This window comes from Ranitomeya variabilis, chromosome 5 (genome assembly GCF_051348905.1).
Source record: "Ranitomeya variabilis isolate aRanVar5 chromosome 5, aRanVar5.hap1, whole genome shotgun sequence".
In the NCBI taxonomy this organism is placed as follows: domain Eukaryota; kingdom Metazoa; phylum Chordata; class Amphibia; order Anura; family Dendrobatidae; genus Ranitomeya; species Ranitomeya variabilis.
The window spans coordinates 45672827-45699521 of record NC_135236.1 but is presented as its reverse complement, the minus strand read 5'-3'; the positions used below and the strand labels follow the sequence as shown (position 1 = coordinate 45699521).

Sequence of the window (26695 nt, the reverse complement as noted above, 5' to 3'; positions counted from 1 at the left end):
GACGAGAGATCATTGAGCTGAATCTGGAACAGCCAGAGGAGCTGATGGAGCGAAATGTCACCTCATGGGTGAAAGAGCATCGACAACGTTTGCAAACGATACGGCGGTTGGCGGGTCAGCAACTGGAAGAAAAAGAACATACGGCCCGCAAACCGACTCAAGAGTTACCGCTCCAACCTGGAGACCGAGTGTTGGTCAGAGAGAAACGCCCCAAGGGAAAACTAAGTGAGAGATGGGAAGTACAGCCATACAAGGTTATCGAGAGAGTGTATGCTAATGGCCCTGTCTACAAGGTACAGATTGAGAATGGGGCATCCGCCCCTAGAGTACTTCACAGAAATATGCTGCGGCCTTGCCGGTCTGAGGTCTGTTCTACGCCATTGTCGCCTGAAGGCGCCACTCCACTTCCTGAATCTGTCATGCCTGATGGCCAAATCGATGAGGAGTGGTGGACCGTCCCTGACACAGTAGGGGGTCATCAGCCGCCCAGAAACGGTAATCCCATGGATGTACCAGTACCGCCATGTGAGGATGAGACCAGACAAGAGCTCACAATGTCCTCTGCAACAAGTGTTCCTCTGGAAGATAGTCAAGCCTTGCCTGACAGCCAAGAGCTTCGGAGATCCCAGAGGTCTAATTCAAGGGTTCCACCAGTCCGATATGTAGAACAGTGTGCTCTGTCTGTTTTTACACCTTTGTTGCCTCCCCTATAGGTGCTGTTTCCACATTACACGTTCCTCCATTGCACTTTGACCCTGATGCTGTGATGGCCGAGGACGACCATCATTAAGAAGGGAGGCATGTAAGAGGGTGGTGCTGTTATGCACAGTAAGGAACACGCTGTCACTTTAAGAGACTGCACCCCCTTGTCTGGTGTGAGATGGAATGTTCTGCTTTTCCCCTGCTTTAGACTGTGAAGATGAACTGCCCTAGCTTGAGGGGAGGAGTTGAGCCTGCACTTCGTGTGGAAGGAGAAGTTTCTAGAGAGAGAGAACTGTTTGCTACAAGAAAGATCCCAGGCTGGGACGGAGTGTACTTCTGAAATTTGCAAGACTGTTCCGGTTTGCAGCAGAAGTGGCTGTTCTGTGCTAGGTTGTGAAGCCACGAAGATACTGAGAAAGGGACTTGCAGTTTCCAAGAGCATTCCTAGGATCCGGAAACAAGGAGAAGACCACGCTTCACAGAGCTGACAGAAAGACGTGCGCACCTCTGTATAGACTGCTGGGGCCCCCCCTGGGACTGGACCTGTGTCCCCAACATCACCGTGAGTCTGTTCCTGTGTGGTGCACCAGTTAGGGCCTAGTGCAGGCTTCAGTAGTTAGAGCACGGTAGCCGTGTGGCCTGCGTAGTAAAGGCCAGGGAGATCATATGCAGAGTAGCATTGATATATATATATATATATGTTTTATTGTGTAAAGCTGCTGGTGAGATAGATTCTGAGTTTATGATTGTTGAAGCACTGTGCGATTATATAGACAAGTTGATTCATGTGCATTATCTTTTGCTATTGTAAACCCCTGTTTGCACCTTCCTTGTCCCCTCCATTCCCTGTCTCCCAATAAATCTATCCTTTGTTGATTGCACCTCGTCTTGTGTACAGTAGTCTCCTGCACCGTGGTGGTCCCCCGGCCATCGCTTCAAGTGGCGCTGCGAGCAGGGTGCTGTCACCAAGATGGAGGCAGCAGACAGAAATGGCGGGAATGTTAATGTTAATGGAGATGCTGTGGGCATTGGTGGAACCCCTGCAAGGACACTCCCTATGGGCACCATATTTAGTGTGCTCCCAAAATTTGATGGCAAGAATATGCCACTGTCCGACTGGGTGTCCCGGCTGCAATGCACCCTGAAGATTTATAACATAAGCCCAGACCTTGAAGTGAACATTGCTTTAACTGCCCTAGAGGGGGAAGCCCGCACAAACGTCTGCCTACAACCAGAACTCACCCGCAGTACCCTGAAGGAGCTAGTGAAGTTCCTGGAAGAGATCTACGGCGAGACTGCTAGCGCGGGACACCTTTGCGCCAAATTTTTCTCTAGGCTGCAGCGGGAAGAAGAAGGAATTTCTCAGTATGCAACAGTACTGCAAGGAGTGTTTGAAGAGGTGCAGAGAAAGGAGGCAGATGGATTTGGCAGCATGGGCTCTAAAGACCGGATACTCCGGGAGCAATTCATTTTGGGACTACACAGCACATCCTTGAGGCAAGCACTGTCAGAACGGGTCCGGGCAGATCCGGCCCTTACGTTTCGTCAAATCCTGGCAGAAACAGTGGCCCGCAGTAAAGAAGAGAGCTATGCGTCTGGGGTGATGCGTGTCCAGGGCGCCAATTCCAGAGGGGACCCAAACCATCAAGAGGTGCTGGTCCAGGTAGTGCAAGACTTGCAGCGGTCCCTGGTTAACGTGCAAGAGAAACTGACCCAGATGGAGCGAAGAGTGGGGGAACTACGAAAGCCTGACCCACCATACTCATGCAACCATTCTTCAACCCGGTCGACAAGGGATCAGTGGGAACAAGCCCCCTCCTGTCAGGAATCGGAGGCACGAGGACAGGCTCGAGGTGCCCCCCGGCGAGGAGGAGGCATCCAATGCTGGGAATGTGGAGGACGGGGGCACCTTGCTAGGGACTGTCGGAACTATACTCAAGGCCAGCGGAAGCCGCCGTTAAACTACCAACCCCCGCAGTAGTGCGGCACTCTGCGGGGGAGGCGAGGAGAGAGGCCGCCCCATATCATAACGAACACTTGATTGCTGGGAGTCCCATTCTACGTGCTGAATTTGAGGGAGTTCTAGTGGATTGCCTGGTAGATACCGGATCACAAGTGACAACGATGCCAGAAGCGTACTTCAAGCAGCATTTCCAGGACCTGGCCAAGCCAGAAAAAGAGACATTGATCCGGTTGTTTGCTGCCAACCAACAACCGATCCCGGTCACAGGGGTCGTGTGGATGAATATTCGAATCTGTGGGCAAGAAGTTGGGAGAAAAGGGATCCTGCTAGTCCCTGAGCCTATCAAGAAAGATGTGCTTGTAGTACTGGGAATGAATATCCTACGTGAACTCGATCAGATTATGTTTACCAAACGGGGACCTGGATATTGGAAGAAGGCTACCCCACATAAGCCTACTCAAGAAGCCCTTCAACGACTGATCCGCGTCTGTGGGACGCAGAAGAGTGTGCCATCTTATCAGACTGTAGGGGTCATCCGGGCTCCTGGGAAAGAACCTGTAATCCTACCTCCCGAGCAAGAAACTATAGTGTACCTTCCAGTGGGGACTCACCGCAACCTTGATGGGTTGGAAGTGGTTGTTCAGCCTGTGGTAGGCGGAGGAGGGGATCAAGAAGTCATGATAGCTCGTACGATAGCTGTGGTCCAGCGAGGACATGTCCCCATAAGAGCTTTGAATGTGAGCCCCAGGGAGGTCGCCTTGCCCCGAGGGACAGATCTGGCCCTGGTGTACCTGCATAAGGGTGAAGTGGTGAGTCAGAAGGAGATGTCTTTATCACCGAAAGAAGGCGGGGGGGGGACCCTAGCAGTTGCTGCGGAAGACGAAGAGACACCATCCCTGGAGTGGAGTGGACGGGTCATCCTTGAGCAAATGGAAGTGGATGTGAAGGCTATGGGCCCTGAGCGTGTGCAAGCGATAGAAACTATGCTGTGGAAGAATCACTCCCCATTCGCCCGTCATGCCGAAGATTTCGGCTGTACTGAAGCCATCACGCATGAGATCCCGACGGTGGAAGCTCGTCCAATTCGAGAACGATACCGGCAGATCCCGCCCAAGATGTACCAAGAGGTGAAAACATTACTGAGGCAGATGCTGGATTCAGGAGTGGTGCAGAGTAGTCAGAGCCCTTGGGCAGCCCTGGTGGTGCTCGTCAAGAAAAAGGACGGGACCATCCGGTTCTGTGTAGATTACAGAAAACTCAATGCCTGCACTGTTCGAGACTCGTATCCGTTGCCCCGCATCGAAGAATCCTTGACAGCGTTGGGGAAAGCCAAGTACTTCTCCACCCTGGACCTAGCAAGCGGATATTGGCAAGTAGCCATGGCAGAGAAAGACAGAGAGAAAACTGCCTTCATCCTCCCTATGGGACTGTTCGAGTTTAACCGGATGCCCTTCGGGCTCTCCAATGCTCCAGGCACCTTTCAACGGCTGATGGAAAAGTGTTTGGGAGATTTAAATTTCGAGGCTACCCTGATCTATCTGGATGACATCATTGTGTTTTCATCCTCTTTCGAAGACCACCTTGCCCGGCTTGGACAGGTACTCGGAAGATTGCGGGCTCATAACCTGAAGTTGAAGCCAAAAAAATGCCACCTCTTCAAGAGGGAGATCGAGTACCTAGGTCACATTGTGTCACAAGATGGAGTTCTACCCTCGCCAGAAAAAGTGGCTGCTATCCAGAAGTGGCCAGTCCCTCAAACAGTGAGAGAACTCCAGGCCTTCCTGGGACTCGCGGGGTACTACCGTCGGTTTGTTAAAGACTTCGCGAAGGTGGCCGGTCCCCTCAATGAGTTGCTGAGGGGGACCGCTGGAGTGCCGAAGACCCAGCGAATCCCCTGGGCACAGGGACAACACGAGGCCTGGTTGTGGCCCAGTCAAGAAGGGAGGCCTGCACGTTACCTTGGTCCCTGGGAAGAACCAATGAAGAATGGGGACACGTTCAGGATGAAGACGAAGGGCTGAGACAGATGAAATGGTGGGTAACGCAAAAGCGGAAGCCTGGCAAACAAGAGAGAGATGATCTGGACTCTGAAATGAGGAGTGTGTTGCACCAGTGGGATAGACTGGAAGTGAGAGAGTCAGTACTATATCGTAAGAAGCAACAGCCAAAAGATATGGAAGTAAGGTGGCAAGTGGTCATCCCAGGAAGAATGGCTCAAGAAATAGCTAAAGAAGCCCATGAATTTGGAGCGCACTTTGGCTCCACAAAGACCTACCAATGGTTGCAGCGGCATGTCTATTGTCCTCGGTTGGCGCTTGTGGTGGAAGAGGTTTGCCGGCAGTGTCGAGTATGTGACCTCATTAAGAGTACTGAACAGAGGGCACCCATCCAGACCATACAAACTAAGGAGCCATTGGAAGTCTTGATGATCGACTATCTCCTCGTGGGACACTCGGCCCGGGGGCTGCAATATTGTTTGGTGATGACCGATCATTTTTCTAAGTTCGCAGTAGTAACCCCGACTAGAGACCAGACTGCGGAATCGGCGGCGCGAGCCATCTGCCAAGACTTCATCCGGGCGTATGGGTGCCCAAAGCGCATCCACTCCGACCAAGGCGCGTGTTTCCAAGGCAAGGTGATGGAAGAATTGTATCGCATGTATGGCATCGAGCGGTCCCGGACCACCCCTTATCATCCTCAAGGCAATGGAGCTTGCGAACGCTTTAACAGAACCTTGCTTCAGATGCTGAGAACATTGGAAGAGGATAAGAAGGTGTGTTGGCCAGACTATCTGCTGGAATAGGTCTGGACCTACAACAATCGGGTCCACTCCACCACGGGTTACACCCCCTATCTACTGTTGTTTGGAAGAGCTGGACGAGAGATCATTGAGCTGAATCTGGAACAGCCAGAGGAGCTGATGGAGCGAAATGTCACCTCATGGGTGAAAGAGCATCGACAACGTTTGCAAACGATACGGCGGTTGGCGGGTCAGCAACTGGAAGAAAAAGAACATACGGCCCGCAAACCGACTCAAGAGTTACCGCTCCAACCTGGAGACCGAGTGTTGGTCAGAGAAATGCCCCAAGGGAAAACTAAGTGAGAGATGGGAAGTACAGCCATACAAGGTTATCGAGAGAGTGTATGCTAATGGCCCTGTCTACAAGGTACAGATTGAGAATGGGGCATCCGCCCCTAGAGTACTTCACAGAAATATGCTGCGGCCTTGCCGGTCTGAGGTCTGTTCTACGCCATTGTCGCCTGAAGGCGCCACTCCACTTCCTGAATCTGTCATGCCTGATGGCCAAATCGATGAGGAGTGGAGGACCGTCCCTGACACAGTAGGGGGTCCTCAGCCGCCCAGAAACGGTAATCCCATGGATGTACCAGTACCGCCATGTGAGGATGAGACCAGACAAGAGCTCACAATGTCCTCTGCAACAAGTGTTCCTCTGGAAGATAATCAAGCCTTGCCTGACAGCCAAGAGCTTCGGAGATCCCAGAGGTCTAATTCAGGGGTTCCACCAGTCCGATATGTAGAACAGTGTGCTCTGTCTGTTTTTACACCTTTGTTGCCTCCCCTATAGGTGCTGTTTCCGCATTACACGTTCCTCCATTGCACTTTGACCCTGATGCTGTGATGGCCGAGGACGACCATCATTAAGAAGGGAGGCATGTAAGAGGGTGGTGCTGTTATGCACAGTAAGGAACACGCTGTCACTTTAAGAGACTGCACCCCCTTGTCTGGTGTGAGATGGAATGTTCTGCTTTTCCCCTGCTTTAGACTGTGAAGATGAACTGCCCTAGCTTGAGGGGAGGAGTTGAGCCTGCACTGCGTGTGGAAGGAGAAGTTTCTAGAGAGAGAGAACTGTTTGCTACAAGAAAGATCCCAGGCTGGGACGGAGTGTACTTCTGAAATTTGCAAGACTGTTCCGGTTTGCAGCAGAAGTGGCTGTTCTGTGCTAGGTTGTGAAGCCACGAAGATACTGAGAAAGGGACTTGCAGTTTCCAAGAGCATTCCTAGGATCCGGAAACAAGGAGAAGACCACGCTTCACAGAGCTGACAGAAAGACGTGCGCACCTCTGTATAGACTGCTGGGGCCCCCCCCTGTGACTGGACCTGTGTCCCCAACATCACCGTGAGTCTGTTCCTGTGTGGTGCACCAGTTAGGGCCTAGTGCAGGCTTCAGTAGTTAGAGCACGGTAGCCGTGTGGCCTGCGTAGTAAAGGCCAGGGAGATCATATGCAGAGTAGCATTGATATATATATATATATATATATATATATATATATATATATATATATATATATATATATGTTTTATTGTGTAAAGCTGCTGGTGAGATAGATTCTGAGTTTATGATTGTTGAAGCACTGTGCGATTATATAGACAAGTTGATTCATGTGCATTATCTTTTGCTATTGTAAACCCCTGTTTGCACCTTCCTTGTCCCCTCCATTCCCTGTCTCCCAATAAATCTATCCTTTGTTGATTGCACCTCGTCTTGTGTACAGTAGTCTCCTGCACCGTGGTGGTCCCCCGGCCATCGCTTCACGAGGACCACTGCAGGAGTGCCCCCGGGACAGTCCTACAGAGACCAATATGTGTGGCCCTTTTCACAGCCGGGTCCTACAACCTCCACAGCCATCGCCGCCCTGGAGTCAGTCGTTGACAGGGACTGCCAACCTTCAAGTGGGGGGGCGTGTAGTGAGCTGGCCGGCTGTGGCTGTTCCGTTATCATTGACATAGAATCTGTGACAGACACTGCCCCCATGTGGCCAGAAGTTATACCTATGCCGAATGTGATTACAGAGAAACAAACTGTATTGGCTAAACTCCCCCCTGTTATGTCATGTGACCAGGAAGGAGAGGGAGAAGAAGAAGAGCCCGGGAAACCAGTCGGTGCAGAGAGAGGTCTGTGTGTGCTGGCGTCCTCCTGTTGATGCGATATAGAGGATTGCCTGGATGACCCCTCTCTCTTGGAAGCTGACATCCAGATTGTTCCCAGCTCCCACACTGCGGAGCACTCAGCGGTGACATCTTCACAGATCATGGATATGCATGGGCAGCCTTGCCCTCGCCCACTTCAGTTTCTCAGTGCATGCTCCCTGCTAAGGTTTTTATCGCTGACAGTGAGCTGCCAATTACTGTTTTTGTGGATAGTGGTTCAGCCACAAATCTTATTGATGAGGAGTTTGCGCGCACAGCAGGTTTTAGGATTGGAAAACTGTCTCATCCTATCCGCGTGGTCATCATCAATGCTGCTCCTCTCTCTCAGGGGGAGATTACTGAATTTGTGGCTGAGGTGAAACTCCACATCGGGGTTCTACATTCCGAGCGGGGTACATGTAAGGTGCTCAGGAATCTTCCAGCTCAGATGGTTTGGGGTTTTCCTTGGTTGTCTATGCACAACCCGGTAATTGACTGGAAAACTCAGGACATAATTCATTGGAGCGTGTTCTGCCAGGAAAATTGTCTGGCCACATGTGTGGCAGCGGTGACTTCAAGCGTTCCGGAGTCACTTCTGGATTTTGTGGATGTGTTCTCTGAGAAGGGTTGTTCAGAGTTGCCACCAGATCATCCTTATGACTGTTCTATCAGGTTTAAACCAGGGGCCAAATTGCCTAAAGCAAGGATGTTTAACATCTCCGGTCCGGAGAGACAAGAGTTAAAAGATTATATTGCTGAAAGCTTGAGCAAAGGGCACATCAGGCCGTCATCCTTGCCGGTGGCAGCAGGGTTCTTCTTCGTGAAGAAGAAAGATGGCGGATTACGCCCGTGTTTGGATTTCAGGGAGTTGAACCAGATTACGGTTCGTGATCCATACCCTATGCCACTGATACCAGATTTGTTCAACCAGGTGGCGGGTGCTAAGTGATTTACCAAGCTTGACCTCAGGGGGGGCGTACAACCTCATAAGAGTCTGTCAAGGTGATGAGTGGAAGACGACTTTTAATACCCCTGTGGGTCATTTTGAAAATTTGGTGATGCCCTTTGGGTTGACTAACGCACCTGCAGTGTTCCAACATTTCATCAATGATGTGTTCTCGCATGTTTTGGGGAAATTCGTTATCGTGTACCTAGATGACATTCTCATATATTCTTGCGACCGTAATGCTCATTTAGATCATGTCAGGCAGGTGTTACAGCTTCTCAGAGAGAATAAGCTGTATGCTAAACTTGAGAAATGTGTATTTTTTGTTCAGGAGTTGCCTTTCTTGGGTTATATTGTGTCTGCTTCTGGTTTTAAAATGGACGCCGCTAAGGTGCACGCGGTGCTGCATTGTGAACGTCCTGATAACCTGAAAGCACTTCAGCGGTTCCTTGGGTTTTCTAACTACTATAGGAAATTTATCAAGGATTTTTCCATCATTGCTAAACCGCTAACTGACATGACTAAAAAGGGTACCAATTTCTCCGTTTGGCCTGAGACTGCTGAGCGCGCATTTGAATTTCTTAAGAACAGTTTTGTTTCAGCCCCCATTCTTGTGCAGCCAGATGTATCAAAACCCTTTGTTGTGGAAGTCGATGCATCTGAGGTTGGAGTGGGGGCGGTACTGTCACAAGGCTCATCTTTGAGTGATTTGCGTCCATGCGCCTATTTCTCCAAGAAACTGTCGTCTGCCGAACGTAACTACGATATCGGCAACAGGCTATTAAGTTGGCCTTTGAGGAATTGCGACACTTCTTGGAGGGGTCGGTACATCAGGTTACTGTTATTACCGATCATAAGAATCTGCTGTATTTGGAGTCAGCCAAGCGTCTGTCCCCCAGGCAGGCTCGCCGGGCATTGTTTTTCACGCGGTTCAATTTTGTGGTCACTTACAGACCGGGGTCTAAAAACACTAAGGCGGATGCTCTGTCCAGGTATTTTTCGGGGGGAGAACCTCGGGAGGATCCAGTACCCATCCTCCAAAAGGGTGTTGTGGTTTCGGCTCTCACTACCGAGGTTGAGGCTGAGATTGCCGAGGCTCAGGAGGAGGTAACATCTGAGCTTCCCATCAACAAATCTTTTGTACCACTTAATCTTCGCTTAAAGGTTTTGGCAGAGCATCATGATGCTGTCCTGGCTGGTCACCCAGGGGTTAGAGGTACCTTGGAGTTGGTGTCACGTCGGTTTTGGTGGCCCAAGATCCGACAAAATGTGGTCTCATACGTGTCAGCTTGTACCACGTGCGCTAGGGCTAAGACGCCCCGCTCCCGTCCTGTTGGCACACTACTTTCTCTTGAAGTACCTAGTAAGCCATGGACGGAAATCTCCATGGATTTCATCACTGATTTGCCCTCATCAGCTGGGAACACGGTCATCTTGGTGATTGTTGATCGGTTTTCTAAAATTTTGCACTTTGTGTCTTTGCCTTTGTTGCCTAACGCTAAGACTCTGGCTCGGGTATTTGTGCAGGAGGTGGTCAGACTTCATGGGGTTCCGTCTGACATCGTGTCTGATAGGGGGTCTCAGTTTGTGGCAAAATTTTGGAAAGCATTTTGCTCACGGCTGGGGATCAAGTTGTCTCATTCTTCGGCATTCCATCCTCAGTCAAATGGTCAGACTGAGCGTATGAACCAAAATTTGGAACAGTACCTACGCTGCTTTGTCTCTGATAACCAGGAGGAGTGGTCTACCTTTCTTCCTTTGGCTGAGTTTGCCATCAATAATCACGGCCAGGAGTCATCTGGGGAGTCTCCATTTTTTTGTGTTTAAGGGCTACATCCTCAATTTTGTACCTTGAGTCAGAGGGGCTCTTCCGGCGTTCCGGAGGAGGATCAGAGCACAATTGTCATCAGTCTGGAGGAGAGTTAAACAGCGCCTGTTGAGTGTGGGTGCTAGGTACAAATGTGTGCCTGACAGTAGGCGTGTGCCAGGTCCGGACCTGAGTGTGGATGACTGGGTGTGGTTATCCACAAAAAACATAAGACTCAAAATACCGTCCCTTAAATTGGGTCCATGGTTTATTGGTCCATTTAGGGTCACCGCCGTCATTAACCCAGTAGCGTACCGATTGGAGCTCCCTACGGTGTATAAGATACACAACGTGTTCCACAGTTCTCTTCTAAAGAAGGTGGTGGGTTCTGTGGACGCGGCGCCCATGCCACCTCCAGTCTTGGTGGATGGTAATTTGGAGTTTGAAGTCTCCAAGGTGGTTGACTCTCGTGTAGTGCGTCGCACTTTACAGTACTTGGTACACTGGCGTGGTTATAGGCCTGAGGAGAGGTCCTGGGTACCAGCCTCGGACATTCATGCGGATCGGCTGGTCAGGTTTTTTCATCGTCGCCATCCAGACAAGCCGGGTCCTATAAGCCGTGAGGGCCCTGGGGTCCCTCGTAGAAGGCGGGGTACTGTCATGTCGGATGCTGTTCAGACCAGGTCGTTCAACAGACAGCGGTAATTCCGCTTTTGACCACTATTTGCTCATTGGCGTCGGCTAGATTTTGTCTAGCTGTTCCGGGGTTAATTTACCTGATCCTCGGATTGGAAGCTGGGCCATGCCCATTGCCTTTAAATAGTTCTCCTGATCATTGGGCGTCACCGATTATAGCTTCTGTCTTGCGCGTTGTTATCTCAGTCTGGAGTGGAGAGCTGGTTGTTGGAGATTCGTTGCTGGTGGTGTATTTTCCTTTGTCTTATTTACTCCTTCCTGTATTTGTATTTATTTTGCCCTGCACATTTATAGTGTATTCCTGAGTGACTGCGGCGTGGTGTATATTTTCCTTTATCCTTGTCTGTGCTAACTGTGGGTATTGGTGTATTAAATCTTCACTGGGTGGTGGGCGAAGGTTTCAGCCTAGGGTTGAAACAGGAGACAGGGTGAGGTTCGAGGCCTGGACATGCACACCATCAGTGTAAACTCCAGGTAGAGGGTCAGTCAGGATTTCCCTAGTCTGAGGGAAATTGCAGGGGCCCGGGTTATTAGCTCTCGCTCACCTAGTCTCCCCGTGACATCTCCTCACAATGTGTGATCACAGAGCAGGACCTGCCGTGACATCACCAGTCACGTGATGCAGTGAAAGAAGTTCCAATAGAGTAAACGTGCAGATAGCAGAAAGGACCAAAAAGGACCAGTAGCATCCATTGGATACTACTGGTCTTTTCTGCTATCTGCACGTTTACTCTATTGGAACTTCTTTCACTGCATCACGTGACTGGTGATGTCACGGCAGGTCTTGCTCTGTGATCACACATTGTGAGGAGATTGCTATCACCGCGTGCAGCCACTACTACGGGCAGCCGGGACTCTCCAGACAACACAGTACGCTGGACATCTACATCGGCAAGAGCAATGTGGAAGGAGCACCTCTCGTCTATCCACTATCAGTGTTCTGCTCAAGATAACCAGTGGCGTACATGCATCGGATTTCCGACCTGGTTTAATCCGATTGCAGTACGCCTCATTACCCTCCTTTTTAGTGAAGCTTTGCCACCGGCCAGGGCCACTTCTAGCATCATGACTGTTATCACCAGTTTTTTCTTTTTATAATACGTTTTCTTTTTTTTTCTTTTTTGCATGCAATAGTTTTTAAAGGATATTGTTGTTTCATAGAAACCCCCCCAATGAATATATTATTTTCTCTTGAGATCCTTTGTGTAACAACTCTCACAGAGATACTATCAGGCCGTAATTAACATCTCTCCTCCAAGAGCTAGGAAGTGTCAAATATTACCTTTCTTCTTGGCTTCCAGCAGGACCCCCTGATGAGATAGTAGACAGAAGTCTGCTTGTCCCAGGAAAATACATATTAACACCTGGGTGCGAACCTGCAGCCTTCGGGACAGATGTTCCTAGTCACACAATACCTATACATAAGATCACTGCACACACACTCACACACACACACATATATACACTCACTGGCCACTTTATTAGGTACACCTGTCCAACTTCTTGTTAACACTTAATTTCTAATCAGCCAATCACATGGCGGCAACTCAGTGCATTTAGGCATGTAGACATGGTCAAGACAATCTCCTGCAGTTCAAACCGAGCATCAGTATGGGGAAGAAAGGTGATTTGAGTGCCTTTGAACGTGGCATGGTTGTTGGTGCCAGAAGGGCTGGTCTGAGTATTTCAGAAACTGCTGATCTACTGGGATTTTCACGCACAACCATCTCTAGGGTTTACTGAGAATGGTCCGAAAAAGAAAAAAAATCCAGTGAGCGGCAGTTCTGTGGGCGGAAATGCCTTGTTGATGCCAGAGGTCAGAGGAGAATGGGCAGACTGGTTCGAGCTGATAGAAAGGCAACAGTGACTCAAATCGCCACCCGTTACAACCAAGGTAGGCCTAAGAGCATCTCTGAACGCACAGTGCGTCGAACTTTGAGGCAGATGGGCTACAGCAGCAGAAGACCACACCGGGTACCACTCCTTTCAGCTAAGAACAGGAAACTGAGGCTACAATTTGTACAAGCTCATCGAAATTGGACAGTAGAAGATTGGAAAAACGTTGCTTGGTCTGATGAGTCTCGATTTCTGCTGCGACATTCGGATGGTAGGGTCAGAATTTGGCGTAAACAACATGAAAGCATGGATCCATCCTGCCTTGTATGGAGCATCTTTGGGATGTGCAGCCGACAAATCTGCGGCAACTGTGTGATGCCATCATGTCAATATGGACCAAAATCTCTGAGGAATGCTTCCAGCACCTTGTTGAATCTATGCCACGAAGAATTGAGGCAGTTCTGAAGGCAAAAGGGGTCCAACCCGTTACTAGCATGGTGTACCTAATAAAGTGGCCGGTGAGTGTATATATATATATATATATATAAACATCTCTATATACACATATTTCACCACAGGGCGTCTTTGAGAAAAGGGAGGTGGTTTAAAGATGAGAAGTTGTGGTTTGAAATTCATCAATATACATTAAAATGTTACCAAAATTTTGTCCAGCTGAACAAGTGAAATAGATCTAGACAAGAACATTACCATGGGTGTAATAAAAATGAATAAAACGGTTAAAGAAAGAAAAAAAAAATGAAACCAGCTCACCTGCTAGGCATGTGCTGTGGGGAAGTTCGGATACCGTGCAGTCATCACGTAAATAGTAGAGCAAAACAAGAAAAAAATCCAGCTTCCAAAAATAATCCAATTTATTGAGAGTAAAATGCAAAGTCCAAAAAACGTGGTGAACAAGAGAGTGAGTAGCAGCAGGCATGGTTGCCTTTACATCTGAGACTTGGACTCTAAAGGGCCCAAATGGGGTGTTAGTTGAGGGCCCTGTTGGTAATTTTGAAGGCTCAAAACCTTCAAGTTACACCATTGGATATAATAATCCTCCAGGAGCAGAGATCTTTAAGCTGAAGCTGAAGCAGATGACCTTTCATGTATAATAATCATAGGGATTGTGGTTAGTATTTGATAACTGGTCGACCCCTGGCTGAAGGATTTACATTTTTTGTTTATTTTTTTCTATTACGTAGATGGAGTTTATTTATAAAAGTGAACTTCCCCAATTCAAGAAGATAAGAATTGTCTCTTTCAGGTGTGTTTGTAGTCTTTGGTTTGACATTATTCCATCTAGTCATTTCTTGGAGCTTTTGAAAACCCATGGTGGTGGTAGCATTGGTATAGTGATATCATGATAAGTAACTTCATGTTCTACATTTATACCAGAGAAGGCAGTATAATCGTGGACCATGAGGTTCTGCTAAAGGTGGATTATGGAAAATACTTGGAGGAAACACTACAGGCAGAAGGTCAACTACGAGCCACCTTGACTCAACTGAATTGCTCATCCAATAGGACAGGTAACAAACTGTGAGGGTTTCATGGTACTTGTTCAGTTTATAGGGTTTTCAGTAGGTATTGTATTTACTGAGTGATGTGAAGTTGAATGATAGACTGTAATGGGAGTTTCTTTTTCATATCCATCTATCTATTATCTATCTAAACTCCTCAACAATGAAATCGCAACACCAAGAAGGAAAAACATGGAGTTATGGAAATGACAAGTCTAAAAGACATGTTATTAATATGAAAATGATGAAAAAAATGGAAACAACACTTTAAAAACATGTTGTTTTAAGCCATAGTAGCAGACTTAGGCCATGCATCCTGCTCACAGTATAACAAGTCACATGCAGCCTGGCATTGTTGAGTTGAATAACGTATCTTGAAATAATATGGAGAAATGGCCATACCACTGGGTCCATTACCAAATCATTGTATCTGCAAACTTTTAGTCTACCTAGGATGAAAGTATGAAATATAGAGAAAAAGGAGTATGTATGTAAAAAGGTACTTTATTAATAGGTATACAAAAGTAAATAATAATTATAGACAATAAAAACACAGGGTAAAGTGCACAAGGATAATGCTGAAGGATCACCGATGTTGTGCACCCGCCAACAGTAAACAGGGAGTGTTTATCTAAGGGCTCATTTCCACATGCGAGGCACACGTCCGTATCTCGCATGTGGAAACCAAGCTCTGGCGCCGGCACTTTGGAGCGGAGCTGTGCAGCTCCATGTGTTCCTATGCGGCCACATGCTCCGCTCTGGAGTGCCGGCTCCACAGCTTGGTTTCCACATGCGAGATACGGACGTGTGCCTCGCATGTGGAAATGAGCCCTAAAAAAGATCAATAGTAGCGGTAATTGTGACCAAATAGTCCAAAAATAGTATAAATAGATGCTGATAAATAGCGCTTACCAGCAGGGCCGGCGTTAGGGGCAGGCAGACCAGGCAGCTGCCTGGGGCCCCCACTCCCCCAGGGGCCCCCAGCTAGCGGCAAGTCACGCAGCCGCTATGGGGCCCCTGTGAGGCAGGGGGCCCGCCTGCCGCCAGCGCCGACTCCCCCGCTGCATTGAACTGTACCGGCGTCTGCCGGTACAGCTCAAAGCAATGATGGAGGAGAGAGCGTCACCTGACGCCCCCTCTCCCATCATTCCCCGCTCTGCCTCTGACACAGCGGGTGCGCGCGCACTCACTGTGTCCCAGGCAGAGCAGCGGCAGCCGCTGACACAGGAGCAGGGAGCAGCGCGCAGCGCGGGCACGTGTGGAGAGGTGAGGAGCTTGTGTTTTGTTTTTTTTTTCTTTTTACTGGACGGGGAGAGGAGAGGGGAGGGGAGGAGAGGAGAGGGGAGGGGAGGAGAGGGGAGGGGGGGATGTGAGCTGTGGTGTACACCACTGGGGGCTCTGCTGTATACCACTGTGGGCTCTGCTGTATACCACTGTGGGCTCTGCTGTATACCACTGGGGGCTCTGCTGTATACCACTGGGGGCTCTGCTGTATACCACTGGACCACTGGGGGCTCTGCTGTATACTACTGGGGGCTCTGCTGTATACCACTGTGGGCCCTGCTGTATACCACTGTGGGCTCTGCTGTATACCACTGTGGGTTCTGCTGTATACTACTGTGGGCTCTGCTGTATACTATATGGAGGACTATGGGGCACATTATATGATATGGAGGACTATGGGAAGAGTATAATACTATATGGAGAACTATGGGGTGTGCATTTTACAATATGGAGGATTATGAGGAGTGTATTATACTATATGGAGGACTATGGGGCACATTATATTATATGGAGGACTATGGGTGTGCATTTTACAATATGGAGGACTGTGGTGCACATTATAATATATGGAGGACTATGGGGTGTATTATACTAAACAAGCAAAATGCTGCATATTCATTGGGTGATTGGATTGTTTATGCCGGAATAAAAATCCTTGTTCTCAGCAGCACATCGCCGGTGTAAACTGTAGATGTGCTGCTGATAACATGATACTGTATGGTGATCTGTTAGTGATCTATTAGTGTTGGTTCTGTCCCCTTCATTCTTTCTCAGATGGTGGAAAGAGGCCGGGAAACAAGCGTCCAACGACTTCAGTATTGTCGATCACACTCGTTTAGCGGCCTGAGATCAGCGCATTTAAATACAACCAAAATGCTTCTGTGTGACGTGCAATATGTTAGCATTTGGGGCCCCATTTTAAACTTTGCCTAGGGCCCCACTTTGCTTAAAACCGGCCCTGCTTACCAGTATATAAGTTGGAGGGTTAGCAGCACTGGAAAGGACCCAAAGAAAAATAATGAAACATGTAGATCTAGGATGAAATGTGTAGAGGTACGGCCACCATATATTTGTGCGATCTCACATCATAAGTATGAGCACCACAAGCATAAATTCATAACTTTCAATCATTTAATCTATAGCGTTATATGACTAGTTATTTGAGGAATGTTTTGTCATGCTGAATTCTTCCCCACCATGTGTCTGATTGCCCCATAAACTTGTTCCCTCAAGCGAAATTACCCAAAACTAGATTGTACAATCTGCCTGGCCCTGAAAGGCAGGCCATTAAGAATGACATCTCTGAGAGTCTTGCTAAAAGACTTACTAGACCCTTCTCTTCACCCATAGTGGTGGGGTTCTTCTTTGTTAAAAAGAAAGGCCGGGGTTTGTTTCTTGTTATTTTCTCCCAGGTCTGGTCATGCGGAGGGTAACATTCTCTGCCTCGTTTTGGGTGCTTTCTGTGTGGCTATTTCAGTCTGCTGTGGCCTGCAGACCAATGTCAGTGATAGTTCATGCTTCCAGGCTAGAGCAGCTGACCGCTCGATACCGTGTTTGTCATCTGAACATGTACTATCTTCCCGTGACTTCCCTTTCCTGCCTTTGTCTTAGTGTTCTCTCCCTGATCTTGGACCTCTAGGCATGTGACCCGGCTTGGCTTCTGACCTGTTTTACTGTTTCTCATCTCCGTTATATCTGCTCCCATCTTTCTCTGACTTCTCTCTTGTATTTGACCACGTGTATTGCTGTGATCTCTGGTACTTCTTGTCCTGATGGTTTCTGACTCGGCTCGTCTGACCACTCTTTTGCCACTTGGTGGCACTTGTGCTGCTGCTCAGTGGTGTTACACTGTGTGTACAGCCTCTCTTCCCTCATCAGCCACCCCTGGTGGAGGTTGCACTATACTGCACTGCAGCAGCATTACATTATCACTGACCATACATTTAAAGGGGATTTTGCAATTTTTTTCTCTGTTCTGCTTTCTATGGATTTGCTCCATACCTTGGTGGATCAAATGGACAGTTTAACACAAATGATGCAGGATCTGTCTGTGGAGCAGAGGACTTTGGCCTTGTCTCATAACCACCTGCAAAGGGAGCTTTCTGACACAGTAAAATCTTTGCAGACTGACTGTAAGCACTCTAACACTGTTGATGTCTCATTGCACTCTCCTGAACCTTTGGTCAGGCTCCCAGATATCTTCTCCGGTGAAAAGGTGAGGTTCCATATGTTTAAGGAGAGTTGCACGCTATTGTTTTCTCTTAGACCCCGATCTTCTGGAGATGAGAGTCAGCGGGTGGGGATAATCATTTCCTTACTGCGGGAGGTACCTCAGTCGTGGGCTTTCTCTTTACCTGCTTCTGACCCTGAACGTGTGTCTGTGAACAGATTCTAGGAGGCTTTAGGACTTATCTTTATGAGCCTGAATGGGTCAGAGTGGCAGAGGACACAATCATGAGTCTCTTTCAGGGGAAGTTCTCAGCTGAATGGTATTGCTCCGAGTTCCATCGATGGTCTACTGAGGTATCCTGGGATGACTCTGAGATGTCAGTTCAGGAGAGGACTGTCGGATCACCTGAAGGACGCTCCAGCTCTCCATCCACCACCCAGCTCATTAGAGGAGGCTATGACTCAGGCTATCCATATGGATCTGAGGCTCAGGGAGAGAGGTGTTACAAAGCAAGAGGTTCTGTTACTCCCTGCTAACCCTGTTGTTTTGCCACCATCTGAACCCATGGAGGTGGGAGCCACCAACCTCAAGGAGAAGGAGAGGAGACGGCGATGTGAAAGAAAGCTGTGTTTTTACTGTGGAGATGCCGGACATTGTAAAAGGACTGCCACTCCTGCCCAATGACTAACAAATGGCTGAGTCTGGGTGATTGTCATGGAGGTCACCCAGACTCTCAGGTACCATATTCTTCATTTTCTAAAGTAATGTTGGAAGTGGAACTTAGTTGTGGGAGTTGCTGCATGTCCACTTCTGCTTTTGTAGACTGGGGGTCGTCCATGAACTTTATTGGCTCTAACTTCGTGACCAAGTGTAAGTTAGGGACAGTTAGGCTGGAGACTCCTATTCATATTGTTAGTACCATTGACAAAACACCACTGGCTAAGAATGTCATGAAGTTTGTCTCAGAGGAGTTTCTCCTTAAAGTAGGTTTCTTGCCCCAGGAACATATTTTATGTTTTGTCCTTTACAATCTGCCTGTGGGGCTGGTGTTAGGGTTCCCCTGGTTACAGTTATATAATCCTGTAATAGACTGGGAATCTTGCGACATTGTTAAATGGGGTCCTAGTTGTAGTAGTAGTTGTTTTTCTACTGTATCTGTGTCATCCGTCAGTCTGGAGGGTATTCTGGAGTACATGAAGGACTTTGAAGATGTGTTCTCCGAAAAGGAGGCTGAGGTTCTACCACCACACCGCCCATTTGATTGCGCTGTTGATCTTGTTTCTGCTGCTAAATTACCCAAGGTAAAATCTCTCCGGCCCTGAATGGGCTGCTATGAAGGAGTATATCTCTGATAGCCTTCATAAAGGGTGCATTCAGCCATCTGTTTCCCCCGTGGTGACGAGGTTATTTTTTGTTAAGAAAAAGGATGGTGGTTTACAACCATGCTTCGATTTTCAAGAATTTAATAAAATCACTGAAAGGAACACTAATCCCCTCCCACGTATACCTGATTTGTACAATTAATTGTCAGGAGCCAGGTGGTTTTCTAAGATGGACCTCAGGGGAGCATATAATCTTATCCGTATGCAGGACGGGGGTGAGTGGAAAACTGCATTTCTCACCTCTGAGGGTTTGTTTGAGAATTTGGTTATGCCCTTTGGTCTGACTAACGCGCCAGCAGTGTTCCAGAATTTTATTAATCATGTTTTATTTTATTTTATTGGGTGCTACATGGTAGTTTATCTGGATGATATCCTTATATATTCTTCTGATAAGCAGAGTCACATGGGTCACCTCCGTGCGGTTCTCCAGAGGCTCGGGGAAAACTCACTCTTTGCTAAACTGTAGAAGTGTTCATTTTGTGCTCAAGAATTGTCCTTCCTAGGGTTCATTTTGTCTGCTGAGGGGTTCTGTATGGACCCTAGAAAGGTACAGGCTATTGTGGATTGGGTGCAACCCAGAGATCTCAAGGGTCTTCAGTAGTAATTAGTGAGTATACTCATTGCTCTGGTTTTCCCGAGCACCCTCGGGTGGTCTCTGAGTATTTGTTAGTGCTCGGAGATTTCGTTTTCGTCACTGCAGCTGCATGATTTATGGCTGCTAGACAGGCTGAATACATGTGAGGAATGTCTGTTTGTTAGGGAATTCCCATATACTGTATAATCAGGCTGTCCAGCAGCCATTAATCATGCAGCTGAGGCAACAGAAACAAAATCTCCGAGCACTATCAAATACTCATAGATCACTCGAGCATGCTCGGGAAAACCCGAGCAACAAGTATACTCGCTCATCACTAGTCTTCAGTGTTTTCTGGGTTTCGCTAATTACTATAGAAAATTCATCAAGGGGTTTTCTCAGGTGGTCAAACCCCTTACCAATTTAACTCATAAGGGGGCTGATCTTAAAAATTGGTCAGCTCCAGCTTTGGCAGCATTTTCTGATTCACCCTGATTTGTCTAAACCGTTTATTGTGGAGGTGGACGCTTTGGAGGTGGGAGTGGGGGCTGTGTTGCCCCGAGGACCCGCCGCGTTAACTAATTTGAGACCCTGTGCCTTCTTTTAGAAAAAAAATTTCCTGTGCAGAAAGGAATTATGATGTGGGTAACCGGGAGTTATTGGCCATTAAATTGGCGTTTGAAGAATGGAGGCATTTTTTGGAGGGGGCTGTCCATCATATCACTGTCATTAAGGATCACAAGAACGTGTCTTACAGCGAGTCCGCCAAACGTTTAACCCTGAGACAGGTGGTCACTTTTTTTCCTCGATTTCAGTTTTCAATCACTTTCAGCCCAGGGTCCAAGAATGTGAAGGCTGATGACTTATCTCGCAGCCTGGATCCAATATCACCTCCTGAACCCCTTCCTCCATTCTCCAGCGCACTCCGCTGCAGTGGTGGCTGCAGTTTTCTCTGCATTGGAGCAGGAGATTTGTGAGACTCAATCTTTTGCTCCTCCGTCTGTACCTAATAATAAGCTCTTTGTGCCTGTCCAGTATTGGTTAAGGGTGCTCCTGGAATTCCATGACTCTGCTCTGAGTGGGCTTCCTGGAATCTCGACCACACGTAAAACCATCGCTAGGCTGTTTTGGTGGGCCTCGTTGGCTTCTGATGTCACTGGGTTTGTGTCCTCCTGCGAAACTTGTGTCCGCGCTAAAACTTCCCATAACCGGCCAGGGAATTGGTGCCACTGCCAATTCCAGATAGACCGTGGACTCATCTGTCCATGGATTTTATCACCGATCTTCCCCCCTGTAATGGCAAAACCATGATCTGGGTAGTTGTTGATAGGTTCAGTAAACAGGCGCATTTTGTACCATTGGCTGGTCTGCCTAATACTTAGACTCTATCAAAACTATTAATTGAGCATGTGGTCCAATTGCATGGTGTGCTTGTCAGTGTGGTGTCTGATAGAGGGGTGCAATTTGTGTTGAAAATTCTGGAGGGCTTTTCGTAAAAGGCTGGGTATCAGTCTGCAGGATAATAAACTGTACGCCAAGTTAAAAAAATGTGTATTTGCTGTACAAGAGGTTCAATTCCTGGGTTTCCTAGTGTCTGCGGTAGGTTTCCGGTAGGACCCTGATAAGGTCCGTGCAGTTCTGGATTAGGATCTGCCAGAAAGTATGCAATGCTTTCTAGGGTTTGCTACCAACTTTTGTAAGTTTATCAAAAACTTCTCGTCGATTGTCAAAACCCTCACTGACATGACAAAGAAAGGTACAGACTTCTCAAGGTGGCCCCACTGTGCTCGTCAGGCATTTTCTTCTTAGAAGAAATGCTTTTCCACTGCTCCCGTACTCATTCAACCCATTGTTTCAAAACCATTTATTGTTGCTGTTGATGCATCTGAGAGGGGGCTGTGTAGTCTCAAGGGTCTTCCCTTGATAATTGGAATCCATATGCCTTCTTCTCTAAAAAATTATAGTTGGCCGAAAGGAACAATGATCAAGTTGGCTTTTAAGGAGTGGCGTAACTTTTTGGAGGGGGTGGTCCATCCTGTCACTGTCATTACTGATCATAAACATTTGTTGTACCTTGAATCCGCTAATCGTCTCAATCCTAGACAAGTTAGATGGTCTTTGTCTTTTACCAGGTTTAATTTTATTCTCACTTACTGTCCTGGAATTGAGAACATCAAAGCTGATGCTTTTTTCCTAAGTTTTCCTGGTTGTGGTTGTTCGGATGATTCTGTCCTTATTTTACATGAAGGGGTGGTTGTCTCTGTCGTGTGTTCTGAGCTGGAGGTAGAGGTATTAAAGGCTCATGGGGATGATCCTGCTTGTCTTTCAGGTAAATTATTTGTGCCATTGCATCTGCATCTCAAAGTTTTAGGGGCACATCATATGTCGGCTGGTCATCCAGGTAGTAAAGCAACCTTGGACCTCCTTTCTCATCATTTTTGGTGGCTAAGGTTGCATCTGGATGTAGTCGACTTTGTGTCTTCCTGTAATTTCTGTGGGCATTCTAAGACCCCGCATACTCGTCCGTCTGGGGCTCTTCTACCATTAGCCATACCCGATCGGCCATGGACACATTTATCCATGGCTTTTATTAGAGATCTTCTTTTGTCCTCTGGTAAAATGGTTATCTTAGTTGTGAAGGATAGGTTCAGTAAAACGGCACACTTCATTGCTTTACCTGCTCTCCCTAATGCTAAGACCCTGGCTCAGGTGTTTGTCAACGAGATTGTGAAGTTTCACGAGGTTGGATCTGATGTGGTGTCAGATCGGGGAACCCAGTGTTCATCTAAATTCTGGAGGACATTTTGTTTTTGCCTGGGGATGCAACTATCCTATTCTTCAGCATTTCATCTTCAAACTAATGGGTAGATTGAACATCTAAACCAAAGTCTGGAGACATACCTCAGGTTTTTTGTGTCAGATAACCAGGGGGATTGGTCATCTTTTCTACCATAAGCGGAGTTTATCTTAAACAATCATTGCAGCGAGTCCACTGGTAAGTCACCATGTTTTGGTGCATATGGCTTCCATCCTCAGTTTTTTACTTTCAGTAAGGAGAGTTCTTCCGGGGTTCCTAGGGAGGAATGATTCTCTTCATCACTCTCATCTGTATGGCAAGGGGTTCAGAACAACTTAAAGATCATGGGGGACAGATTGAAATGCAAAGCTATTAAAAAACAGTTGTCAGGCCCGGACCTGGGTGTAAATTATTTGGTATGGCTGTCTACCAGAAATATTTAACTGAAAATTCCTTCCTAGAAATTAGGTTTTAGGTTCGATGGTCCTTACAAGGTGGATGTCATAATTAACCCTGTGGCTTTTCGTCTTGAGCTTCCTCTAACTCTTACAATCCACAACATTTTCCACAAGTCATGGCTCAAAAAATATGTATGTCACGTCGCCACCAATTATTGTTGATGGTAATTTGGAGTTTCAGGTGGCTAGAATTGTGGATTCTCATATGGTTCACCAATCTTTACAATACTTGGTGCACTGGAAGGGGTATGGTCCTGAAGAGAAGATGTGGGTATTGACATCTGAGGTTATTGCCGGTAAACTAATTCCGTTCTTCCTTGCTGCTCATATGGATAAACCAGGTCCTGAGGGTCCAGTGGACCCTCATAAAAGGGGTGGTATTGTCACGAGGGTGTCATGTCCGCCTGGAAGACCTGGAGTTAGACAGTCACGTCGGGTGATGAATAGCAGGTTTTCTTCAGAGATGGTGTAATTTGAGTCCCATATTAAATTAATTTAATTTCTTCTGGTGCTGAAGAGTTTAACGACCCATTGTATGCTGGTCAGAATCATGCAGCGCCATTTCAGCTGCTTCTGATCTGGTCATTACCTCTTCCTATATGAAGTGGTCAGACCTTCTTGTCCCTGCTGGTGAAGAATTCATCTTGCTGTTCTGTGTGTGCTGTAGCTAAAGCTCAGTGTTTGTGGTAGAGTTGTTGTAGAAGTGTTCTGTAGTTTTGTGTCATACGTGGATCTTTATCTCCTGGTCCCTTTTCCCGTTTAGTTTATTTCTCCCTGTTCCTATCCTCCTCCCTATTGTTGGTTAGTGCTTTTGTATGATAGAGGGTTTCAGTTATCCATGTTTTGTCTTTGTGTCATCTTTACCTGACGTTTATGTCCCAGGCCTCATGTGGTGGCGAGGGGACAGATCAGGGTTTAACAGGAGCATAGTAAGGTGGGAGACTCAGGCCTCTCTACCTTTAAGAGTACCCCCGGGACAGGGATAGTTAGTGTCCCAGTTCTAGGCCCCCTTCCTTGCCTAAGACCGTCAAAGCAGGACATTATCTATCTGTCTGTCTCTCTCTCTTCTATCATTTAAAGTCATGAGTCTTTCTCTTTATTTTGCAGGCAGACTTTGCTTTAACGTGAATAAAACGACAATCAAAAGAAAATATATCAATGATTCAGGTAAAAAAAATACAACAGAGAAATATTCAAAAGTACGAATGAGCGAATCCTAAACTAACCAACAAATTCTAAACAAATAATTTTTTTAGAATTTCCCAATTAATCTATTTTCTTTATGCAAATCTAGAAAGATGACACCTAGATGATCCGCATTTTGCTGGAATAATTAGAGATGGATTCTAAAGCAATAAAATATCATACTTGCCTCGACCCTCATTTTTCCTGCCACTTCAGGTCCCCGCTGGCTTCCTAAGGCTTCCGTCGCAGTCTGACATCATAAGTTCCCCGACTCGGTCACATGGGGCTTGACGTCATAGCTTGTTTGTAAGCCTAGCCATGACAGTGAAGAGGTGGCTATCAGCGGAGCAGGAGCAGGCGCCTTAGAAAGCCAGCAGGGAGCTGCAGCAGCAAGAACAGGTGAGGGGTGAGGTGAGTATGACATTTGATTGTTTTTTTTAACCCTCTCCTGGCCGATGTTTGCCAATGTTTTGGGGTTGGGAGACGTCAAAACAAAACAGACAGCTTTTTATTCTGTACTGGCAAACAGGACTCCATAAAAAGAAATCACTCATCTATATAGAAAAGTGATACTAATCCCCCTGGCGGTCACTCAGAGCGCAGCACTCGCAACTCTATAATCAGCTGTCCTTATACCTTGGTTGGTCTGAAAGTGAACAGTGACTCCTGCTGGTCACGTAGGGTTTTTTTTTAGACTTGCTTCTATCCTATGCTCAGTAATTATAAATCCGGAGTTACAGCAATAAATGTTACTAAAACCGTATTAAAACCTATTCTCATGCTTATTGGTATCTACACATTGATTGGTTATCCCCTTCCCAACTGGGCAATTTTCATTATCTTTTTTGCATTTTTCTCTTTTTTTCCCTACTCCTTCCAAAGAGCCCTAACTTTTTTTTAATATTACCATATAATAAAGTCAATGAGAACATTGGTACCAAACTTGTATTCTATTTATTTTTTATTCAAATAGTAAAACAAAATATGAAATTCCAAAATTAAAAAAAAAGAAAATTGTGGTGTTTTTTTTGGCATTTTCTCACACCTGTTCCTTTTTTTTCTTGTGGATGGAGTTTTTTGGGGACTTTTTTTTTTTTGCATTGCTAGCTGAAATTTTCACTGATACAATTTTGGGGTATATTTGACTTTATTAATCACTTGTCATTGCATTTTTTTTTACTATGTTGCATTGGCCACAAAAAAATTAAAAATGAAATTCTGGCATTTCAATAGTTTTTTTCTCTACACTATTTCTAAATTGGGTTAATTAATTTTACATTTTGATAGATTGCACCTTTATATTATGGATGCAGTGCTACCAAATACAGTTGTGGCCAAAAGTATTGACACCCCTGCAATTCTGTCAGATAATACTCAGTTTCTTCCTGAAAATGATTGCAATCACAAATTCTTTGGTATTATTATCTTCATTTAATTTGTCTTAAATGAAAAAACACAAAAGAGAATGAAGCAAAAAGCAAAACATTGATCATTTCACACAAAACTCCAAAAATGGGCCAGACAAAAGTATTGGCACCCTCAGCCTAATACTTGGTTGCACAATCTTTAGCCAAAATAACTGCGACCAACCGCTTCCGGTAACCATCAATGAGTTTCTTACAATGCTCTGCTGGAATTTTAGACCATTCTTCTTTGGCAAACTGATCCAGGTCCCTGATATTTGAAGGGTGCCTTCTCCAAACTGCCATTTTTAGATCTCTCCACAGGTGTTCTATGGGATTCAGGTCTGGACTCATTGCTGGCCACCTTAGAAGTCTCCAGTGCTTTCTTTCAAACCATTTTCTAGTGCTTTTTGAAGTGTGTTTTGGGTTATTGTCCTGCTGGAAGACCCATGACCTCTGAGGGAGACCCAGCTTTCTCACACTGGGCCCAACATTATGCTGCAAAATTTGTTGGTAGTCTTCAGACCTCATAATGCCATGCACATGGTCAAGCAGTCCAGTGCCAGAGGCAGCAAAGCAACCCCAAAACATCAGGGAACCTCTGCCATGTTTGACTGTAGGGACCGTGTTCTTTTCTTTGAATGCCTCTTTTTTCTCCTGTAAACTCTATGTTGATGCCTTTGCCCAAAAAGCTCTACTTTTGTGTCATCTGACCAGAGAACATTCTTCCAAAACATTTTAGGCTTTTTCAGGTAAGTGTTGGCAAACTCCAGCCTGGCTTTTTTATGTCTCGGGTTAAGAAGTGGGGTCTTCCTGGGTCTCCTACCATACAGTCCCTTTTCATTCAGACGCCGACGGATAGTACGGGTTGACACTGTTGTACCCTCGGACTGCAGGGCAGCTTGAACTTGTTTGGATGTTAGTCGAGGTTCTTTATCCAACATCTGCACAATCTTACGTTGAAATCTCTTGTCAATTTTTCTTTTCCGTCCACATCTAGGGAGGTCAGCCACAGTGCCATGGGCTTTACACTTCTTGATGA

At 46.7% G+C, this 26695-nt stretch overlaps 1 protein-coding gene across 3 annotated transcripts in view; it reads left to right on the top strand.

Moving 5' to 3' along the window:
• Positions 1 to 26695, top strand: part of LOC143774315 (mucin-3A-like) — a 146954-nt gene that overhangs the window by 44079 nt on the left and 76180 nt on the right. For 2 of the 3 annotated variants that reach the window (XM_077261768.1, XM_077261765.1), the window contains exons 5-7: positions 14083 to 14144; positions 14276 to 14409; positions 24173 to 24232. In XM_077261768.1, coding sequence (XP_077117883.1) covers positions 14083 to 14144; positions 14276 to 14409; positions 24173 to 24232 — 256 coding nt within the window. The remainder of the gene's footprint in view (positions 1 to 14082; positions 14145 to 14275; positions 14410 to 24172; positions 24233 to 26695) is intronic. The other variant, XM_077261767.1, reaches the window with a different exon arrangement.